Source organism: Dryobates pubescens, chromosome 5, assembly GCF_014839835.1.
Source record: "Dryobates pubescens isolate bDryPub1 chromosome 5, bDryPub1.pri, whole genome shotgun sequence".
Classification (NCBI taxonomy): Eukaryota; Metazoa; Chordata; class Aves; order Piciformes; family Picidae; genus Dryobates; species Dryobates pubescens.
Window position 1 is genome coordinate 41,023,277 of NC_071616.1, and position 18,879 is coordinate 41,042,155.

General features: G+C 40.8%; 1 protein-coding gene across 4 annotated transcripts in view; it reads right to left on the minus strand.

Moving 5' to 3' along the window:
* NUBPL (NUBP iron-sulfur cluster assembly factor, mitochondrial) overlaps window positions 1-18,879 on the minus strand; it is a 92,206-nt gene that overhangs the window by 24,110 nt on the left and 49,217 nt on the right. For all 4 annotated transcript variants that reach the window (XM_054162090.1, XM_054162091.1, XM_054162092.1 and 1 more), the window contains one exon: window positions 10,774-10,867. In XM_054162090.1, coding sequence (XP_054018065.1) covers window positions 10,774-10,867 — 94 coding nt within the window. The remainder of the gene's footprint in view (window positions 1-10,773; window positions 10,868-18,879) is intronic.

Consider the following 18,879-nt stretch of genomic DNA (forward strand, 5'->3'; position numbering starts at 1 on the left):
AAGCTAAGACATGGTCAAAACCCTGGAGTCCACATTTTCTGGTCCATTAGTAGTTTTTGAAGAATCAAATCATTTTGCATGCCATGAAGGGCAGAGACTATGTACAATGAAAACACCAACTGGAACCAGAAGCAGCTTACCCTAGTTTATTTTTGAATAACAAATTCTCATCCAAAGGAAAAAAGCCAAAATGCCAACCAGACCCAATGGCACATTGCAGAGGTTAGGCTGCCACAAACACCAACTCCCTGCAAGAGAAACTCTAGCTGCTAAAGTATGAGTTAAAATTACACTTGTGGACAGCTTGCATAGCATCTTCCACAGAATGAAAGCCAAAATGCTCAAGCAGCTGCTGCTGAGGGTGTAATAGATGTGCCTTGCCTGTTTTTTTCTTCAGTCCAAGATGGATTATGGACAAAATTTGTTCACAGTCGGCTTGTACTGACTTACAGGGGTTTTCTCTTTCTTTGGTACAGATTCTAGTCCAGCAAACCCAACCTGAAGTTCAAGAATACAAATTATTAGCAGCATTAATTCCTTCACTGGCAACCAAATATGGGAATTGGAATGTTCCTCTTTTCCCTGAATAAGTTTGCATATGTTTAATTTCAAAAGTGATTCAAATGCTGAGCAAGCTCACACTTTCTTGGCTGTATGTGGTTAACAGGAATATCAAACAGCAGAGAGTTATTTTGATCAATAAAGAAATATGACTGCAGTCATGCAGACAGTATGTTTCTTGAAGCAATACATGCAGCTTTTACAAAAGCCTCTGTCTGAATGAGGTAAACTAACACTGACAAATTGAACAGAGAGGCTGCAGAAATGATAATGCTATTACCCTGCACATTAAAACACACTACAAATTCTGTATTTGCAATTGTGTGCAGAAAAACATAACCAGAACTGCCTTGAGCATACTAGGGATATCTAAGTTGAGCACATTTTGGTTTAACTGCTGTATCTACTTACTCATGCATTCCATTTCTCTTTCTATTTTCACTACATTTCAGTTGACAACAAACTGATGTATGTTGCATTAGTAAAAACTATGCTAACCATATTTTTAATCCTTAGTGTGCATAATATACAGAGACAAAGCTAACAGTGACCTTTAACACTGACATTTCTTTCATTTTAGCCTCAGGTTCTCAATCTCCAGTAAAAGAAAGGCATGCCTCCACTGCACATTGGTACTCACCCTTCTGGTGGACTGGTGATCAGGAAATTACAAGCACTGAAAAAAGTCTGATTTCTGTGTACAGCAAATGTCACCTGTACTCACTGCATCATTTAAGAGCATTATCGGATGCTCTCAGTTATAAGGCGTAAGGTGGAATCCCTCTAAACTTAGCTATAATTCATTTGTGGCCAAGCAAAAAGCACACAGGTCTAAAAACCTTCTGACAACCAGCAGTTTAGGTCTACCTTGAGATGGAAAGGATCCCTCTAACATATTCTTTTTTCCTTCCAGTGTCTTCAAAGATAGACTTCAGAAGCATCTCATCCAAACTGATAATTACGGACCCCACCAGACACAAGTGTTAGACATATATCATCCTGATTCTTATTACCTTAGCAAATAATTCCACTCCCAAACCTGTGAAGTGACCAGACAGACCAACAAACAGAGTTCTGGAGGATAAAGACAGAGATGTCCTGCATTTTGGTAATAATTGCATCTGTCACTGATAGGCACTGAATGCTCCTGCAAGGAACCACACTCAGGCTTCCACATAGCTGTGGGTGGCCTGACCTGACCACACCACTCATGTACTTTCAGTAGCTCTTACTACTTTTTCCACTGCATCAATTTCAAACTTCTAGGCAAGACTTTCAAGTTATTAAATAGCCTGGTGAATGTAAATCTTCTCTCCTGGGGATCTCTGCAGAGTCCCTCTCACCTGCTTTAAATTTCTTGTTATTTCACCGATAAAATGTGTCTGCAATTACAGATACAGTTTGCACTTCAAGATGCAGAACAAGATCTCGCCAAGAACAAAGAGCTCTGTCTTTGTTGGAATTTCAGCTGACAATTACTATGGATACATTAACATCAAAAAACTGTCCATCTCCTTGGATAAAACATGTAAAGACATTCCTTTAGCTCTTGTGTGACATCACATTATAATTAGCAAAAGAATGACTGGTGTGATTTTTCCCTTAAGAGATCCTTGCTTGACTCTCAATATAGCTTAGAAATGTCCCAAAGGCAGGATGCTGGCTGTGTCACACCTCCAGCCTGCTTGCTACCTTCATCTTGAAGGAGTCTTTGAACAGCTGCTCAGACAGGGTATGTTTCCAACAGCCACACATCCTCTTCTGCCCACAAATTAGAGGGTAATTAAAACTGGGACACTACTGCCTTACCCACATGAAATGAGGACATAAATCTTAAAGCAAAATTCTTCCTCCAGGCAAGAGAAACCGCTGAGCAGTGGAATATCACAAGCTGGATGAAGTTGTCATCCTGAATTTAAACTGCCCTCATCTAACTGATCAGTATGTATTATAACATCCATTTCACACTAGATCACATGGAGAAAGATGTGGAAAGACAACTCTCTCTGTTACAGCGTTGGAGTTTGGTCCTGGCAAACTGCACACAAGTTACACTACAGCAAAATTATGATGCAGTATTTATTTAGCAAAGGGAGAACACTGAAATAAAACCTGTGAACAAGAATTATCTAGAAGGTATACAGAGAGAGTGATTGCTCATTGGAATGGGCTGCCAGGGGAGGTGGTGGACTCGTCGTCATTGGAGGTTTTCAGGAGAAGACTTGATGGGGTGCTCGGTGCCATGGGTTAGTTGTTTAGGTGGGTTGGATTGGTTGATGGGTTGGACACGATGATCTTGAAGGTCTCTTCCAACCTGGTTTATTCTATGTATATTCTATGTATGTATAGGCACAAAATAAAGAGTTACTCCCTCACAGGCACTGGCACTTCTACCTTTCCTTAGCCATGTGAAGCTAAGAGTATTTTACTGCTCTACTCCATTCTACCTCCTGCTTTCAGCATTTTCCAATCATGTCCCGATTGTACTAAGGCAAAAGCAAAGTCCAAATAGCCTCTTTTGACAAATGAATATGACTTTTCTTAAGTGAAGTCCTAATCCAAAGAGGAGAACTACTACAGAATAAAAACAATCACAGTGGCTACTTCAATCACCTCCAAAAACCATTCAGTTTGGGGTTTTTTTCACTTACCACCCTGTCCTGAGATGGGAGTGTTAAGGAGAAGGTTTCAACATCTGTTTTTTCAGAAGAAATAGCCAGAGTATGAACATAGCACCACTAATCACATGGATTTCTCTCACCTTCTGCAGTTGTTTATTCATCCTATTCAGAATAATTGGTCTAAAAGAACGGAGGCAATTACAGCTAATCTAGTACTTAATATACACTTAACCACTGTGGCCAGATCTCAGAGAACCTCCGGTTCCAAAGCCTCTATACTTCACAGCTTTCTTTCCCCAATCCCTGGAAATTCCGTTTCAGGAATGATGAAATTTAACAGAACTTGCACTGAATATACTCTGACTTCAGCTTGGACAGGCAATGTGTGTTAACTCAATCTCCATGAGCCAAGAGTCTAAACTCACTTAGTTTGGTTTTTAAATTAAGTTTGCAGTCTACTGAGTCTGACACTTCATAATAAAGCACCAAGAGTGTCCAAAGCTACGATAACCACGATGATAATTTGCATTTGTCAACTACACTTTTTCTGACAACAGAAGCAAGTTATTTCGGTATACAAATTGTATTTGGATGCCTACAAAGAACTGGTTTTTGAATCTCCCCTGATATGGCTTCATTTATTTTGGTTTACCAGCCACCTTAAATCCATGTGCCTCTTCTTTCCTGCAGTTATCTAAAATATCAAAATGCACATGAAACAAGGAGTAAATCATCTACATCAACATCTGATATTAAAAACATTTGCAATTCAACAATAGATCAAGTAAAAAGTACTATTACCCAGATGGCTTTCATCTAAATATCTGCAAAATTTTACTGTAGAAACAAACGATGTACCTCCCCCACAAAAGAAGCAAGCAAGCTCAGAAATGGAGAAAAAACCACTGTGCATTACTGTTAAACTGAAAAAGAAGAAGATCAGATACCTAGCAATTTGCATCAGAGACGTTCGACACGGGGCAAACAGACAGCTGCACAAAGAGCAATGACAGAATACAGATATACCTCTAATCTTAAACTGTATGCTACACACAACCTGTACTGCAGCACTGGCAGGGGCTTTTATTTTCATCATTTCTCCTCAGAAAACACAAGAGAAAAGCACCAAACCTACTCAGCTTACATTTTCACTTAATTTAAAAGGACACCTTTATCTCACAAGTCACAATTCTTTTTCACACCAAGGATGGTTTTATAAAATATCAACAGTGTTTCCTTGTTAAAAATATTATTTGAAATTCTCTTTTTGCTGGTTTTAATCCTCATTTTTGAACAGACAGTCTACTCATCACCTGGGCTGGAACACCTCTGCTATAAGGACAGGCTGAGGGAGCTAGGGTTGTTCAGCCTAGAGAAAAGAAGACTTGGGGGGGGGACGTTAGAGCTGCCTTCCAATACCTGAAGGGATCCTACAGGAAGGCTGGAGAGGGACTTTCATAAAGGTGCCTAGCAATAGGACAAGGGGGAACGGTTTGAAGCTGAGGGAGAGTAGGTTTAGACTGGATCTTAGGAAGACGTTCTTTGGTATGAGGGTGGTCAGACTCTGGAATAGATTGCCCAGGGAGGCTGTGGAAGCCTCCTCCTTGGGGGTGTTCAAGGCCATGCTAGATAAGACCTTGAGCAGCAAAGTGAAGCTGAGAGGCATCACTGCCCATAGCAGGGAGGTTGGAGTAGATGATCTCTAAGGTCCCTTCCAACCTAAAGCCATTCTATGATTATTCTCTTAAGTCCCACACACTGCTACAATACAGCAGAGTAAAAGGCTACAGCCTCTTCTGTGTGACACTGACATAAACATGAGTAAATGGATTGATTCACCAGTTTGGTATGTCACATTCATTCACAATTTAAAACTGCCAACTGTCTTCATGTTGGTGGGATCTCCCTATTCTTTCCTTTTCAGTGTTTATATCTGAATAGAAGTAAGACCTGAAAAGCTTAATGACTAAAGACAGAAATATGCTTTTTTGCTTTTATTTAAACTTCTCTATCAAAACACTGCTGTCAAAAGAACTTCAATTCCTTGAAAGTTCTTATTTGAAGGAACAAAACCTCCTTTGGTAAATATTTCAGCCTTAACTGCAAAAAGCATTCAGGAAATTAATAAAGATCTACATATTGCTGAAAGATGCAATCATTAGGAAAAATCACACCATTCACAACATAAGGCAATTAAAAGATGGTAGGTACTCTGTACTGTAGTGATTTTAAATCTAATAGGTGACAAAAACAATTCCCTGTATGACTAGCAATGGTAAAGTTTTTACTTTTATAGATCTTGAGAAAAACATTAAATTGCATTCGCGTTGCTTTCACTTCGCTCACCTTGACTAATTGTCCTTTCTGGTTCTTATTAATAGCTTTCTTAGAGCTTATTATAAGATTTTAATAATACATGCTTTGTGTGGGGAAAAAAAACTATATCCTATCAGAAGGTGGGAAAATTAAGAGCACTGAAAATAAAACCCAAAGCCTTTTACCTCGTAGGTCTTCTGCCAATGCAGTTCAGTCCAATGCTCATTACTATTAAAAGACTGTTCAGTAAGATGTGAAATTACTTGGTTGTCTCAGTCCACTTCCCACTGGATTTGTATTTCTAACGGCTTTCACTGCCACACAATCTTGATACCCAAAGAAAAGTGACATGACCAAGTTTAGCAAATGAAACAATCCTAGTTTTAACCTGGAGTTGGTTCTGTCAGTTCAGACAGTGTCAGTCTCTAGAGCTGTCAAGCTGCCACACTTCACTAAGGCAGAATTTAACGTTAATAAAGAAAGGGCAGTAGACTGCCTAATTTATTTAATGGTGAGCCCCCATGATGTGGGAAGAAACACTGGCACCAGGCTCTGGGACTGCCTCTTGAAAAGAGATGCCCATGCTCCTGCCTGTGCAGCCTCTAAAATGTAACAGCAGAAAACAATGAACTTCCTAGCCTTTAGGGAAGCTAATCCTGCATATCCAACATTATTTATCAATTTGATGTATAGCTCCTTTATCTAAGTAATCAAAGAAATACACAGGTTTCTCAGTTTAGCAACAAGGTAATGCAAAGGCATCACAAGGCCTATTCTTTAAAATATTATTAGTTTGCACTGTATCTTGGTATCAAACACCACAGTGTCATCTGAAATCTCCCATGTTGCAAAAGCTGGAAAACGCATAAGGATGCTTCCAACTTTCCCGAGCATGCATGTTCAACACATGATAAAGAACTCCCTTCTGGACATTTCATGCAAAAGATGAAAAAGAAAAACAAAGTAAAGAAGAACTAAATACAAACTGACAGACCATAAAGAAAGCCTTTTTCTCCAGTCTGACCCTGGATTTCTTATTTGGAAAGCAGACATGCATCTGAGGAAAGAAGTGGTGCTTGAGCAGAAATACATTTTCAAGCCATCATATTAATTTCTCATCTGTGGCCTGCCCTAGGTGGTCCTGCTTTGGCAGGCAGATTGGGTATCTCTGGAGGTCCCTTCCAACCCCTAACATCCTGTGATTCTGTGATCTACTCATTTGTTAAAAATGACTGCAGCATGAGAAAAGTCATGGATGATTAAAGAATAATATGATAAGTAAGATGCATCTCCTGGTAGGGTGACTACAAACAATTGAATAAAAATGGAAGTCAAAGTAGTTTTGATTTTCATCTTCTTTTAAACTGTCACTCAAGCTGAAGTTGTTCAAGGCTGCTATTCTCTTTAACAACCAGAATTCTAAGATATTTTGTTGTATTGCTTTTATCTGTGACTCTGATCTCTTTTTGACTCCAGAAATTTAACTGTGATGCTGTCCCTGTGCTACCTGTGATCCTCTACCTGCGATACAGGACAATAAAAAGCCTTCCAAAATGAAAACCCAATGACATTTCACACATTCCTTCAGTCACTCTCCGACTGTCAGATGGTGCAATGCTGCAGGTTTCCATGGTCCACGTGGGCAAATCCACCCCAAAGAAAACACCTTTACCAGTGCTCTTTCTCACACTCACAGAAACATCTGTAAGTGGCTGACAAAAATGTGCACAGCTTTGGTAAATTTATTTATAGGCAGAACAACAATTTTCTACACTGTCTATCCCTAGGAAGCTACAGATAAATAATGAAGAAACTATAATGCAAATACTGTATCTCACATGTGCATGCATGCAAATCAAAGCACAACTTTCATGCAAACTAGACAATGCACTTCTAAATGTACTAAACTAAGATATATATGCTGTCTCTGAGGGAAAAGAGAGAAATTATGCCACTAATACCATGGCTGCCCAAAAACATCCTCAAAGGATAAACAAAGAACAGTAAAACTGGAGAGAGAACAGAATGGCACACCACCAAATGCTTTCTGTCTGTGTAAGAAATAAAAGACAACGCAGCTTAGAAACAAGAATTGCTAATGAAGATGGAGCCCACAAAACTGACAGAATTCTGCAGACTGCTCCAAAGACATCATCACAGAGATTTGTAATGCTATCTTCTGTAGCCTTTAAAGGAGCAAGGCTGAAAGAACCAGAAGTATGCTAAACAAGGCTATGGAGTGTCACAGAGGCCATATGACAAGAGTAAAAGAAGAAAGCCCTGTTCAAGCTGTAATACACAAAAAAGCAGCCCTTCCATTGAGGATGAAAACCACCCACACTACACAACAGCCAAAATTCTAAGTTCTCAGGGAAATACAAACCTTATCACTCCTGGTCTGCTGTGCTTGTTTTCACCAAAAGCACAATGCACTTACTTTGAAAAAGCGAACGAGTCAACCTCCATATGGTCAACAAAACCAGCTAATGGGAAAGACAAATACAAAGTGATGCTACTGCTCTTAATTTTATGAAGTCAGGATTGATGAAGTTATAAACTGAACTGAGCAACTGTGGTAACAACGTGAAGCCATTACAGAACTGGAATCAAAATGCTGTCTTTGGTTAGGAAGCCGTAAAAGCCCATTCTTATACAAACAGTAAAATCTAAATAACATGTCAGAAAGCCAGAGGGAAGAGTTTAAAGAGCCATGGGCAAGAATTTACCCCTTTTATAGCCTATTAAGCAAACCAGTATTGCTTGCTGGTGGTTTAAATTTGTTTTCTTTTTTCTGAATCAAGTCGTCTGCTTTGACTTGCCTCAAAACTTGATTCAGCATGTGTAAGAACCAGAGTTTTCTGATATTCATGTGGAAAACTAATGAAAACATTGGAATACAAATAATTTATTCTAATTCTCCACTTTGTTACACCTACACTAGAATGAGGACATAGCTGTTCTTAGAGACAAAAGTGAGACTCTGGAATGGGTTGCCCAGGAAGGTCGTGGATGCCTCCTCCCTGGGGATGATCAAGGCCAGGCTGGATGAGGCATTGAGCAGCAGAGTCTAGTTGAGAGGAATCCCTGCCCACGGGGAGGAGGTTGGAGTAGATGGTCTCTCAGGTCCCTTCCAACCTAAGCCATTCTGTGAACCTATGAATCTATTACATTATATATAAATTACATTATATATAAAATTATATTATATTACATATAAAATTATATTACATGATGTATAAACCTATCTAAATTAAAGTTTCTATTCCCTAATGTGTTGTATGAGTTGGAAAGATATTGTGACCTTCCACAGCCAAACCTCAGCAAAACTTTGAAGAAATAAATGATTACACCATTTTTCTCTATCACCTCTGTGTTCCAGAGGACCCAGGGCACCAACACTATAACCACTCACACTACTGAAGATAGAATTCTGTGGGAAAAGGGCACAAATAACTCCTTGAATATATAAAGGCCTAATGACCTATGTTAAATTACAACATTTAGATACACTGAAGTGTATTACCAATTAACAATTCCCAATTACCAATGCAATTCCCAATACCCACCAAAACAAAAGGAAGTCCACCAAGATAAAGCCACACCTCTTTAACTTCATGGGTGCACTGCCCTTACAAACAAGGCTTAATGTGAAATTCTACCTTATCAGAAACTTCCATACCACTGTCATTTTTTCACCTCATTGCTTAAAACCCTGGGAATAGAACACCCTGCTGCTTTGGCCCTCCTGCTTTGTTCCAAGCACTGTGTTTAAGAAAACGGACAAAAATCACTATTTACTCCAGCTCTCAGATAAGCTAAGCCACAAGAACCCTCCTGTTCTACTCCTTATGTGAAAAATCATTAAAACTTCCATCAAAACTCTGTTGATTTGCTCCTTTCCACCACTCACCACAGACAGCAGCAGGAAGCTTCTATGGTCATTAATAATTTGGGTGCAACAGTGACTTAGCACATGCCTTAAGATTTGAGTTTTATGTATCAAAAGATTTATGTTCTTAACTTGACATCATGGAAGATACCACTGCACAGCCTAAACACTAAACTTAACTATTTGCAGAATATTTGGGCTTGCAGATAAATGAGTTACTGTGCCTACCATGTATGACTGCAGCCAAGAAATGACTGTGCTAAGGAAAAGACACAAGGCACTGCCTGATTGTTAAAGGGCTCCTTTCATTTCTGTAGCCATCACTGTGCTGTAATAGTGATGGTGATGGTTTTGCTTTGAAATCAGGATCTACACCCCAGAATCCAGTAGTACACATTAAAGTGATCAGGCAGCCTGGTAGAGTTCTACATTCAAGAGAAATGATTCTACAAGCACAGTATTTAGTGGCTTCACTTCAGTGCATTATTGCCACCAAAGTGCAGAGAGGAAGGAATGTCAGAGGGAACCAAGGCCTGCCTGTGCGCATGAGTCAGTCTGCACTCCGAAAAGAAGGAGAGCAGTAGAACAAGCTACCATTTTGAGGCTGTATCAATGTATGTACCCGGTATCACACAAAAAAAGTGGAGTAAGAAGTCCCACTGATTCCTTAATAACTCTGAATCACAGAATTTCTGGTTGGAAAAGGTCTCTGGACTGGCAACACTAGGTAAGGCCAGCTAGGGCTTTATCCAGTACAATCCAGACAAGTGCCATGGATGGGGATTCCACGGACTCTTGGGTAGGATGTTCCAGTGCTGCAATACCCTCTTGGTGAAGAGCAACAGCAGTTATTACATTATTCCTGGAACTGTAAGGATTGTTTTGTCTCTTTTAGCATTTTGTTCCTCACACTGATGATGTTGGCTACTAACAATTGCTTCTGCTGAAGTACGTCAGACAGTTAATAAACCATGACAATTTATCAGATCTCATGTCAGCTCCTAATTAAATAAAGCAATCATGAAGGCAAACTATTTTATTGTATTAGCTTCACTAAAAAGATTCAATACAGCAATAGGTACAATGAAAATATTTTCTACCAATAACTTCACCAGTTTTTGGCATGAGTGCCTTTCCTTCAAGACTACAGCTGTATTTATAAATCTATTTGAAACTTACCTTAAAAGTAATACAATTATGATGCTAAACATGTTAAAATTCATTCATAGTGCTTTTCATCACCACACAACTGACAGAACAGTTTCTTCCTATGTTAGAAAGACAACTAAAAGAATTTTTGACAAGCATTTTTAAATACAATTTACTCAAAGCTGCCAAACTTAACTAACTTCAGATCCCTGAAACAGCCAAGCAACACACACATACCTGCAATTGGAATATTCTGTGAGACTGACAGTTGTACATCTCCAGTCCCAGGTGGCATGTCAATTACTAAATAGTCCAGATGACCCCAGTCAACCTAGAAGAGGACAATAAAAATGTATGTTGGAGATTTGAAGTGATTTCATTGAAGGTAGCTTGTGTTTGATTGCAGTCCTCCTTTCCTACAATGTAAAACAAGTAAACCAAAGACACCTCAAAAGAATAATACTGAGATGTCCTGATAGTATCACAGTATCACAGTATAACTAAAGTTGGAAGAGACCCCAAGGAACATCAAGTCCAACCTGCCCCAACAGACCTCCCGACTAGACCGTGGCACCAAGTGCCACGTCCAATCTCCTCTTGAACACCTCCAGGGACGATGACTCCACCACCTCCCTGGGCAGCCCATTCCAATGAAGAATGACTCGCTCAGTGAAGAACTTTCTCCTCACTTCGAGTCTAAATCTCCCCTGGCACAGCTTGAGACTGTGTCCCCTTGTTCTGGTGCTGGTTGCCTGGGAGAAGAGACCAACCCCCACCTGGCTACAACCACCTTTCAGGTAGTTGTAGAGGGCAATGAGGTCACCCCTGAGCCTTCTCTTCTCCAGGCTAAACAATCCCAGCTCCCTCAGCCTCTCCTCATAGGGCTTGTGCTCAAGGCCTCTCACCAGCCTTGTTGCCCTTCTCCGGACACGTTCAAGTGTCTCGATGTCCTTCTTAAACTGAGGAGCCCAGAACTGGACACAGTACTCAAGGTGCGGCCTAACCAATGCATAGTACAGGGGTACAATGACCTCCCTGCTCCTGCTGGCCACCCTATTCCTAATGCAGGCCAGGATGCCCTTGGCCTTCTTGGCCACCTGGGCACACTGCTATCACTCGGTCAATATAGGACCAGGCCATTGTTTTTCTAAGAGATGCAATCTTTTTAGATCACTCAAAACTTTGAGTGCAACCTTTCTATTAACTTTATAAGCATAATTCTTATTGAATTCTTTCCTTGAGACTTTTACTTTGCAGCTGCTCAATCACAGAGTAGAAGCAAACGTCAGATAAACTTCCGGGTTTTGCGCAACAAATGTAGTTTAGGATTTGTTTACAGTAATTAAAAACAAAATTTGGCTGCTTCTTACAACCCCTTTGAAGCCACACATAGATCTTCAGCAATGTTTTTGTTTGTTATTGCAGTTAGAGCTATCGATACTGAAATTTTTCTAGGGAAAAGAGCTGTGGGGAGGATAAAATCCCAACAGATTTGTTAAATGAAAATCACCAGGTATAATCACACAGACTTACAATGTACATAAGACATCATACAATTAAAAAAAGCTTACTGGTTGCTAGGCAACAAATGAAAATGACCATGCAAGATGTTAGCCTCCAATATGAGGATGCTGTGATTATTTACATTGTTTCGGGCAGATTTTCAGGAGAGCCAAATAACTCTCCCTAGATCACTGTGTACTGAAATAAATGTTCTCTCCATGAGAACAGAAATAGTCCTATATAATGCAAAGACATGCTATACTTCACCCAAACATTTCCCAACAGTTTAACTTTCAGGAGATCACTGATTCGGGTCTGACACGGTGCAGATTAGTACCCGTGCACTTTTGCTAGCCGGCAGAAGTGGTAATTTTTGTGTCTGCGGTAGAGAAGCTTTTAGAAATCATAACCATATTAAAAATAAAGACTCACAAATGTCTTCTCCTTACTTTTCTGTCCACACAGACATAATGCAGTCATATGGTATGTTTCTGATTTTTACAACATATGTAAGATGTAACAGTAAGAACTGCTTTAATACCAGAAAATGCCAAACAAGGGCAGGATGCTATTTTCTCTTTCATTTTGCACATTCCCCCAGCATCGTTTCACCAGTAAAAGCAACTGACATTTCGCTAGTTCCCCAGTTATTGTCCTGGAGTGTAGATCCTGTCAAGGGAACAATCATTCATTTTCATTCAGCTGCTGTATGGATGATCATTTTCCAGGGAAAGACGTGTGATGTGAAATCCAGATCACTGATCCAGTGTAGCACTCAGTGAGAAATGGAATTTTTCAGAGCAAACTGATGAAGATGGAGGATTTCAGAGCCCTTGTGGGAGAAGGAGGATGGTGAAGGTTAGTTGCAAATGTTACCTTCAGACTTCTAAATTAGGGACTCTCAGGCACACCTCCCTTTCTTCATTTTCTATACAAAGGCTGCAGGAGCACTAAAAAAATGTCTAAGACAGTCTAGCTAAACAGGAAATGCTACTTATGTTAACCACAGCAGACACTGAACTTCTTCACCTTTAACATTAATCTCTGTTATCTCTAATATCTCTATTACTTTATACTGTCTGTATTTTGTCAACAAAAGTCACATATACCTAGCAGATTTCTGAAAGTGGTTAGCATTTGTAATCACACTGAGGCTATACAAAGAAAAATTACATATATGTACAGAGTTGTACGAATTGAAATAGAAGCACAGGGTAGAGAAGCCAATTTATCTGGAAAAAAAAAATAAAAATCAGGTTTTTACTTTGTTTTTCTTAAATAATCCTGCTCAGTTATAGAACAAGATAAAAGCCAGTATTGAGGAATGTCTCCTTTCCAGACATGAGATTTAACACATCCAAGTGCCGGGTTCTGCACATTGGCCACAGCAATCCCATGCAGAGCTACAGGCTGGGGTCAGAGTGGCTGGAGAGCAGTCAGGCTGAGAGGGACCTGGGGGTGCTGGTCGATGGTAGACTGAACATGAGCCTGCAGTATGCCCAGGCAGCTAAGAGGGCCAATGGCATCCTGGCCTGCATCAGGAACAGTGTGGCCAGCAGGAGCAGGGAGGTCATTCTGCCCCTGGACACTGCACTGGTTAGGCCGCACCTCGAGTACTGTGTCCAGTTCTGGGCCCCTCAGTTTAGGAAGGAAGTTGACTTGCTGGAACGAGTCCAGAGAAGAGCAACAAAGTTGGTGAGGGGTTTGGAACATAAGCCCTACGAGGAGAGGCTGAGGGAGCTGGGGTTGCTTAGCCTGGAGAAGAGGAGACTCAGGGGTGACCTTATTACTCTCTACAACTTCCTGAAGGGAGGTTGTAGACAGACGGATGTTGGTCTCTTCTCCCAGGCAAGCAGTATCAGAACAAGAGGACACAGTCTCAGGCTGCGCCAGGGGAGATTCAGGCTGGATGTTAGAAAAAAGTTCTATACAGAAAGAGTGATTGCACATTGGAACAGGCTGCCTGGGGAGGTGGTGGAGTCGCCATCACTGGAGGTTTTTAGGAGAAGACTTGACGGGGTACTTGGTGCTGTGGGTTAGTTGCTTGGGCGGTGTTGGATTGGTTGATGGGTTGGACGCGATGATCTTGAAGGTCTCTTCCAACCTGGTTTATTCTATGTATTCTATGTATAACTAGTTTGCTCACTTGAAGGCATGAACCTTACATTTCTGTTCCTGAATCCTTAACCATTATAAAGGCAACAAGCTGAAATGATACAAATCTTAAAAAGTAGTTTACAATGTGAGTAAAGTCAAGTTCCATAAAAATTTGCAACTAAACACATAGATCCTCTATAAGCAGCTACATGGCTACATCTCAATATGCCAAACCAAATCTTTTGAAACACTGCGGTATAGGAATTTTTATGCTTTAAAAAGGATTACCTCAAAAATACCTTTCTTCCCCTCTATCTTCATAAATGCTGATCCTGGCATAAGTTCAGATTTACATATCCAGTAATCATATTCTCCTTCCTTAAGTACTTCTACAGAAGCTATGAATGAACTCTTTTTTTTTTCCCCCAACAGGTTTTGCAGCAAGATGCAGTTCAGAAACATTTATGAGTGGCACAGCAGTACTAGCAGCAGTGACAGTTTTCACGCTCTTTCTCTACCAAATCCTCTTGGTTCTTGGAAAAAACTTGGACATTGAGTAGTTTTCAGCCCTTTTGTCCATGAGCTCAAATTCAAGTCCATTTATGTACAGTACTGCCTTGTGGCCTAATACAAGACAATCCAAGTCTCTTAACAGAGGAAGTTTGAATGGAAAAAATCCAAACCAAACCCCAAACAATCAACTCATTTTTGTTGCACAGCTGAAAGCTACCTGGTTTTGTATATACTTGCTGGCCATATCTTTAAGATAGCTCATTCCAAGGCAACTTTCTAGGCCTTTCTTTTCACTCTTAAGCAGAGGTTCTGCTCCTCCAGCCTCTTCAAGAACTAATCTCCTTCATCAAGCTCGATGTGATCTTCCCATCTAGCAAGTTATTACAGTTCCCCAAAGAACTAGATTTACCCAGACCTATTCCACTACTATGCAAAACACTTAACAGAGGAGACCTCAAACACCAGTGTGCAAATCCTTTTCACAGAATCATAGAATGGCTTAGGTTGAAAGAGACCTTAGAAATCATCAACTTCAACCTCCCTACTGTGGGCAGGGATGCCTGTCAGCTACACTCAGCTGCTAAGGCCTCATCCAACTTGGCCTTGAACACCTGCAGAGAGGAAACATCCACAACCTCCCTGGGCAAACCATTCCAGAGTCTCACCACCCTTGTAGTGAAGAACTTCTTCCTAAGACACAGCCTAAACCTACTTTTCCTATCACTAGACACCCTTATCAAAAAGCCCCTCTCCAGCATGCAGTTTTGTGGGGAAACCACAGTTGCTGCCATTCCAAGCAGAGGTAGCTGCCTTGGTGAAAATACCTCCACGTAAAACCTTCAGTGTAAAAGAATACTTTTATGACCAGTTTATTGCTTCAAAAATGCACAAAACAATTGCTTCTCAAGGAGCTAATTTCAGAATTCAGCACATACAGTAGAACAGGAGATTGGGTACAGAAATTGGAGAGCACCAGAGCTTTCTGCCTCAAAACAGTGAGCCCATAACAACAAAAAGTATTCCCCACATGCACTTTTTTGGATTGTCCTATGAGTAATAATTTTTATTAACATTACAAACCTCTTAAAATAGAAGTTAATAATGGCATCTTAAGCACATGGTGTATCTCATGGTAAATATCATTGCTAGGCAACAGGAAAATATACTCTGCTAACACATAGTGCAATTAAATTATAATGTTTTACTTAATTTATGGCACTGAAGCCATCTCATTTCACATATTTTCTTCAAATTCATGGACTGAAAAATAAAGAAATGAGCTGGTTTTTATCAAATTAATTGCACTCCATTACAATACTTATAAATCTGACCACAGAAATATGGAGAAGCTACATCATAGTATCATAGTATCAGTCAGGATTGGAAGGGGGATCCAACCCCCCTGCCATGGGCAGGGACACCCCACACTAGATCAGGCTGGCCAGAGCCTCATCCAGCCTGGGCTTAAACACCTCCAGGGATGGGGCCTCAACCACCTTCCTGGACAACCCATTCCAGGGCGTCACCACTCCCATGGTGAAGAACTTCCTCCTCACACCCAGCCTGAATCTCCCCACCTCCAGCTTCATTCCATTCCCCCTAGTCCTATCACTACCTGAGATCCTGAGAAGTCCCTCCCCAGCCTTCTTGTAGGCCCCCTTCAGATAGTGGAAGGCCACAATTAGGTCACCTTGGAGCCTTCTTTTCTTCAGACTGAACAGCCCCAACTCCTTCAGTCTGTCCTCATAGGAGAGGTGCTCCAGCCCTCTGATCATCCTCGTGGCCCTTCTCTGGACACGTTCCAGCACCTCCATATCCCTCTTGTAACAGGGGCTCCAGAACTGGACGCATCCCATCAGGGACAGAGAAGATATGTTGCTGCTATGCAGAGTGGGAGGAAGACAGGTCAAGAGAGACAGGGATCTGCTGGAGAGAATCCAACAGAGAGATATGAGGATGATGGTGGGAATGGAACACCACAAAAGAACAGAATTTCAGGGACTTGAAGGGACCTTGAAAAATCATCCAGTCCAAGCCCCCCACCAGAGCAGGATCACCTACACCAGATTACACAGGAATGCTTCCAGGCAAGTTTTGAATATCTTCAGAGAGGGAGACTCCACAACCTCGCTGGGCAGCCTGTTTCATCCCTCCAGTGAAGAAAGACTGAGAGAACTGAAGTTGTTTAGTCTGGAGAAGAGAAGGCTGAGAGGGGATCTGATCAACATCTATAAATATCTGATGGGTGGGTGTCAAGAGGAAGGTGCCAGTCTCTTCTCCGTGGTGCCCATTGATAGCACAAGGAACAATGGGTACAAGCTGGAACACAGGAGATTCCACCTCAACACAAGGAGACACTTCTTTAAGGTGATGGAGCACTGGAACTGACTGTCCCGAGAGGTTGTGGAATCTCCCTCTCTGGAGACTTTGAAAACCCACCTGGATGTGTTCCTGTAAGGCCTGCTCTAGACGATCCTGCTTGGGCAGGGGGTTTGGACTTGATCTGTGGAGGTCCCTTCCAGCCCCTAACATTCTGTGATTCTGTGACAGGGCCATAATTGCTGAGAAGATCTGAGCTAGTCTTTTTGTCCAGCAGTGAGCAGTGTCCTTTAGACATATGGATTTGCTCAGACTCAGGTTGGGGAACTCTGCATCTCACCCCAATTCTCCCTGTAGACTTCTTTCTATTCTGCAAGCAGACGATGAACATTGCGGAGTTTAGTTGTTCCTCTATTACCCTCCCACAGGAATAGAGAAGCAGTATGACAGTCTTCATTAAACAAATTCTTGAATGTAATTTGGAAGGTATAATCATTTGTTCTAGAAGTGTACACATTATTTAGCAGAAGAAGAAATTCCAGGTCTGATACTAAGTTTCAACAAAGGAGGCAAAAAAAGGGGAAAGACATTTTAAATTGAATTTAGCATTGGAACATATAATCAGAGGAGTGACTTTCTGAAATCTACTATTGCCAGTCATTCAACAATATTAAAATGGGGCACATAATCAGGCTGTGATATAAACACTCATTTGAATGCAAATTGTTTATATGCAACAATTTACCAAATCAAGACCTCTAGTCCTCATGTTCTCAATCAGTTCTGAAAAATGTCTATATGCAAATGTGGTTGCACACAAGTAAATGAGCTCAGATTAACAGCACATTACAGTAAACGAGTTCCCGCAGCAAGCAATAAGGGGACAGTGGTTACAAAAGCTTGCCTTGTAGCATCTGAAATCTGTCAGCACCTTTGCATGCACAGAAGTGTTAATCCCTGCCCCTCTAATATACATGGTGTGTAAAACATTTCAGACCATAGAAATGTAATTGCACTTTCCTTAAGTATAGCATTCATCTCTTTTTAAAAAGGTTTCACTTGACATTTATTGTTAAGCAACGTAATTAAGTACCATGTGCTTCTGTGTATTTTCTCTTGCTCAGAAACACCACAAATGCTTCTGTGCAAATTACTTCAATCAATCACTCTGCTTATGGGACGATTCATAACCAAAAGACCAGATATGCATTTTGAGTAAGGGCTCCAAACCGCAAGTTAAAGCCAAAGGTAGAGCGCAGAGATGGCGTTTCTGCTCAGGAGTGAAGCCTGAGCGTCGCCCGTGCGTCAGGCAGAAATGACAGAATATTAGCACAGTAGAGGGGTTGCTGCTTGGGGTTTTAAAGTAACCCTAGTGTTCAGTAAGTAACACAAGATATTATTTATTTGTTCTTATTAAGAGGAACACATGCAGAGTTTCAATCAACCAGCACTGCAGGTGCAGGCTTGGCAGCAGCCAGTCAACCTCTGAATACCAGCATCAGGAAAGTACCAAGAGCTACACCGCAGCCAGCCTACAGTCTGTTCCTGGCATACCCCTCTTGCCCCTAACTGCTTTCTTGTATATATTAATGATTTAATATAGGCAAACAGGTGAACAAAATAAAGGTAAAAAATGCTGCCAAATGTTTGTAGGAGATAAAACAAATATTTTTAAAGATTTCCTTGAAAATTTACTTCAAGACTCTGCTGAAACATAAATGGACATCAGGAACAGAGAAAGTAGTTTCATGATTTAAGGAAAGAGATCATTTAGGAATACATAGTGAAATAATGGCATTTGCATTGGAATTATTTCTTTATTTTCACAAATACTTGATAAAGAAAGAAGGCATTGCCCACACATAAACGAGGAGATTTTCAGTCCCTATGGAAACAGCTACTTATACCATA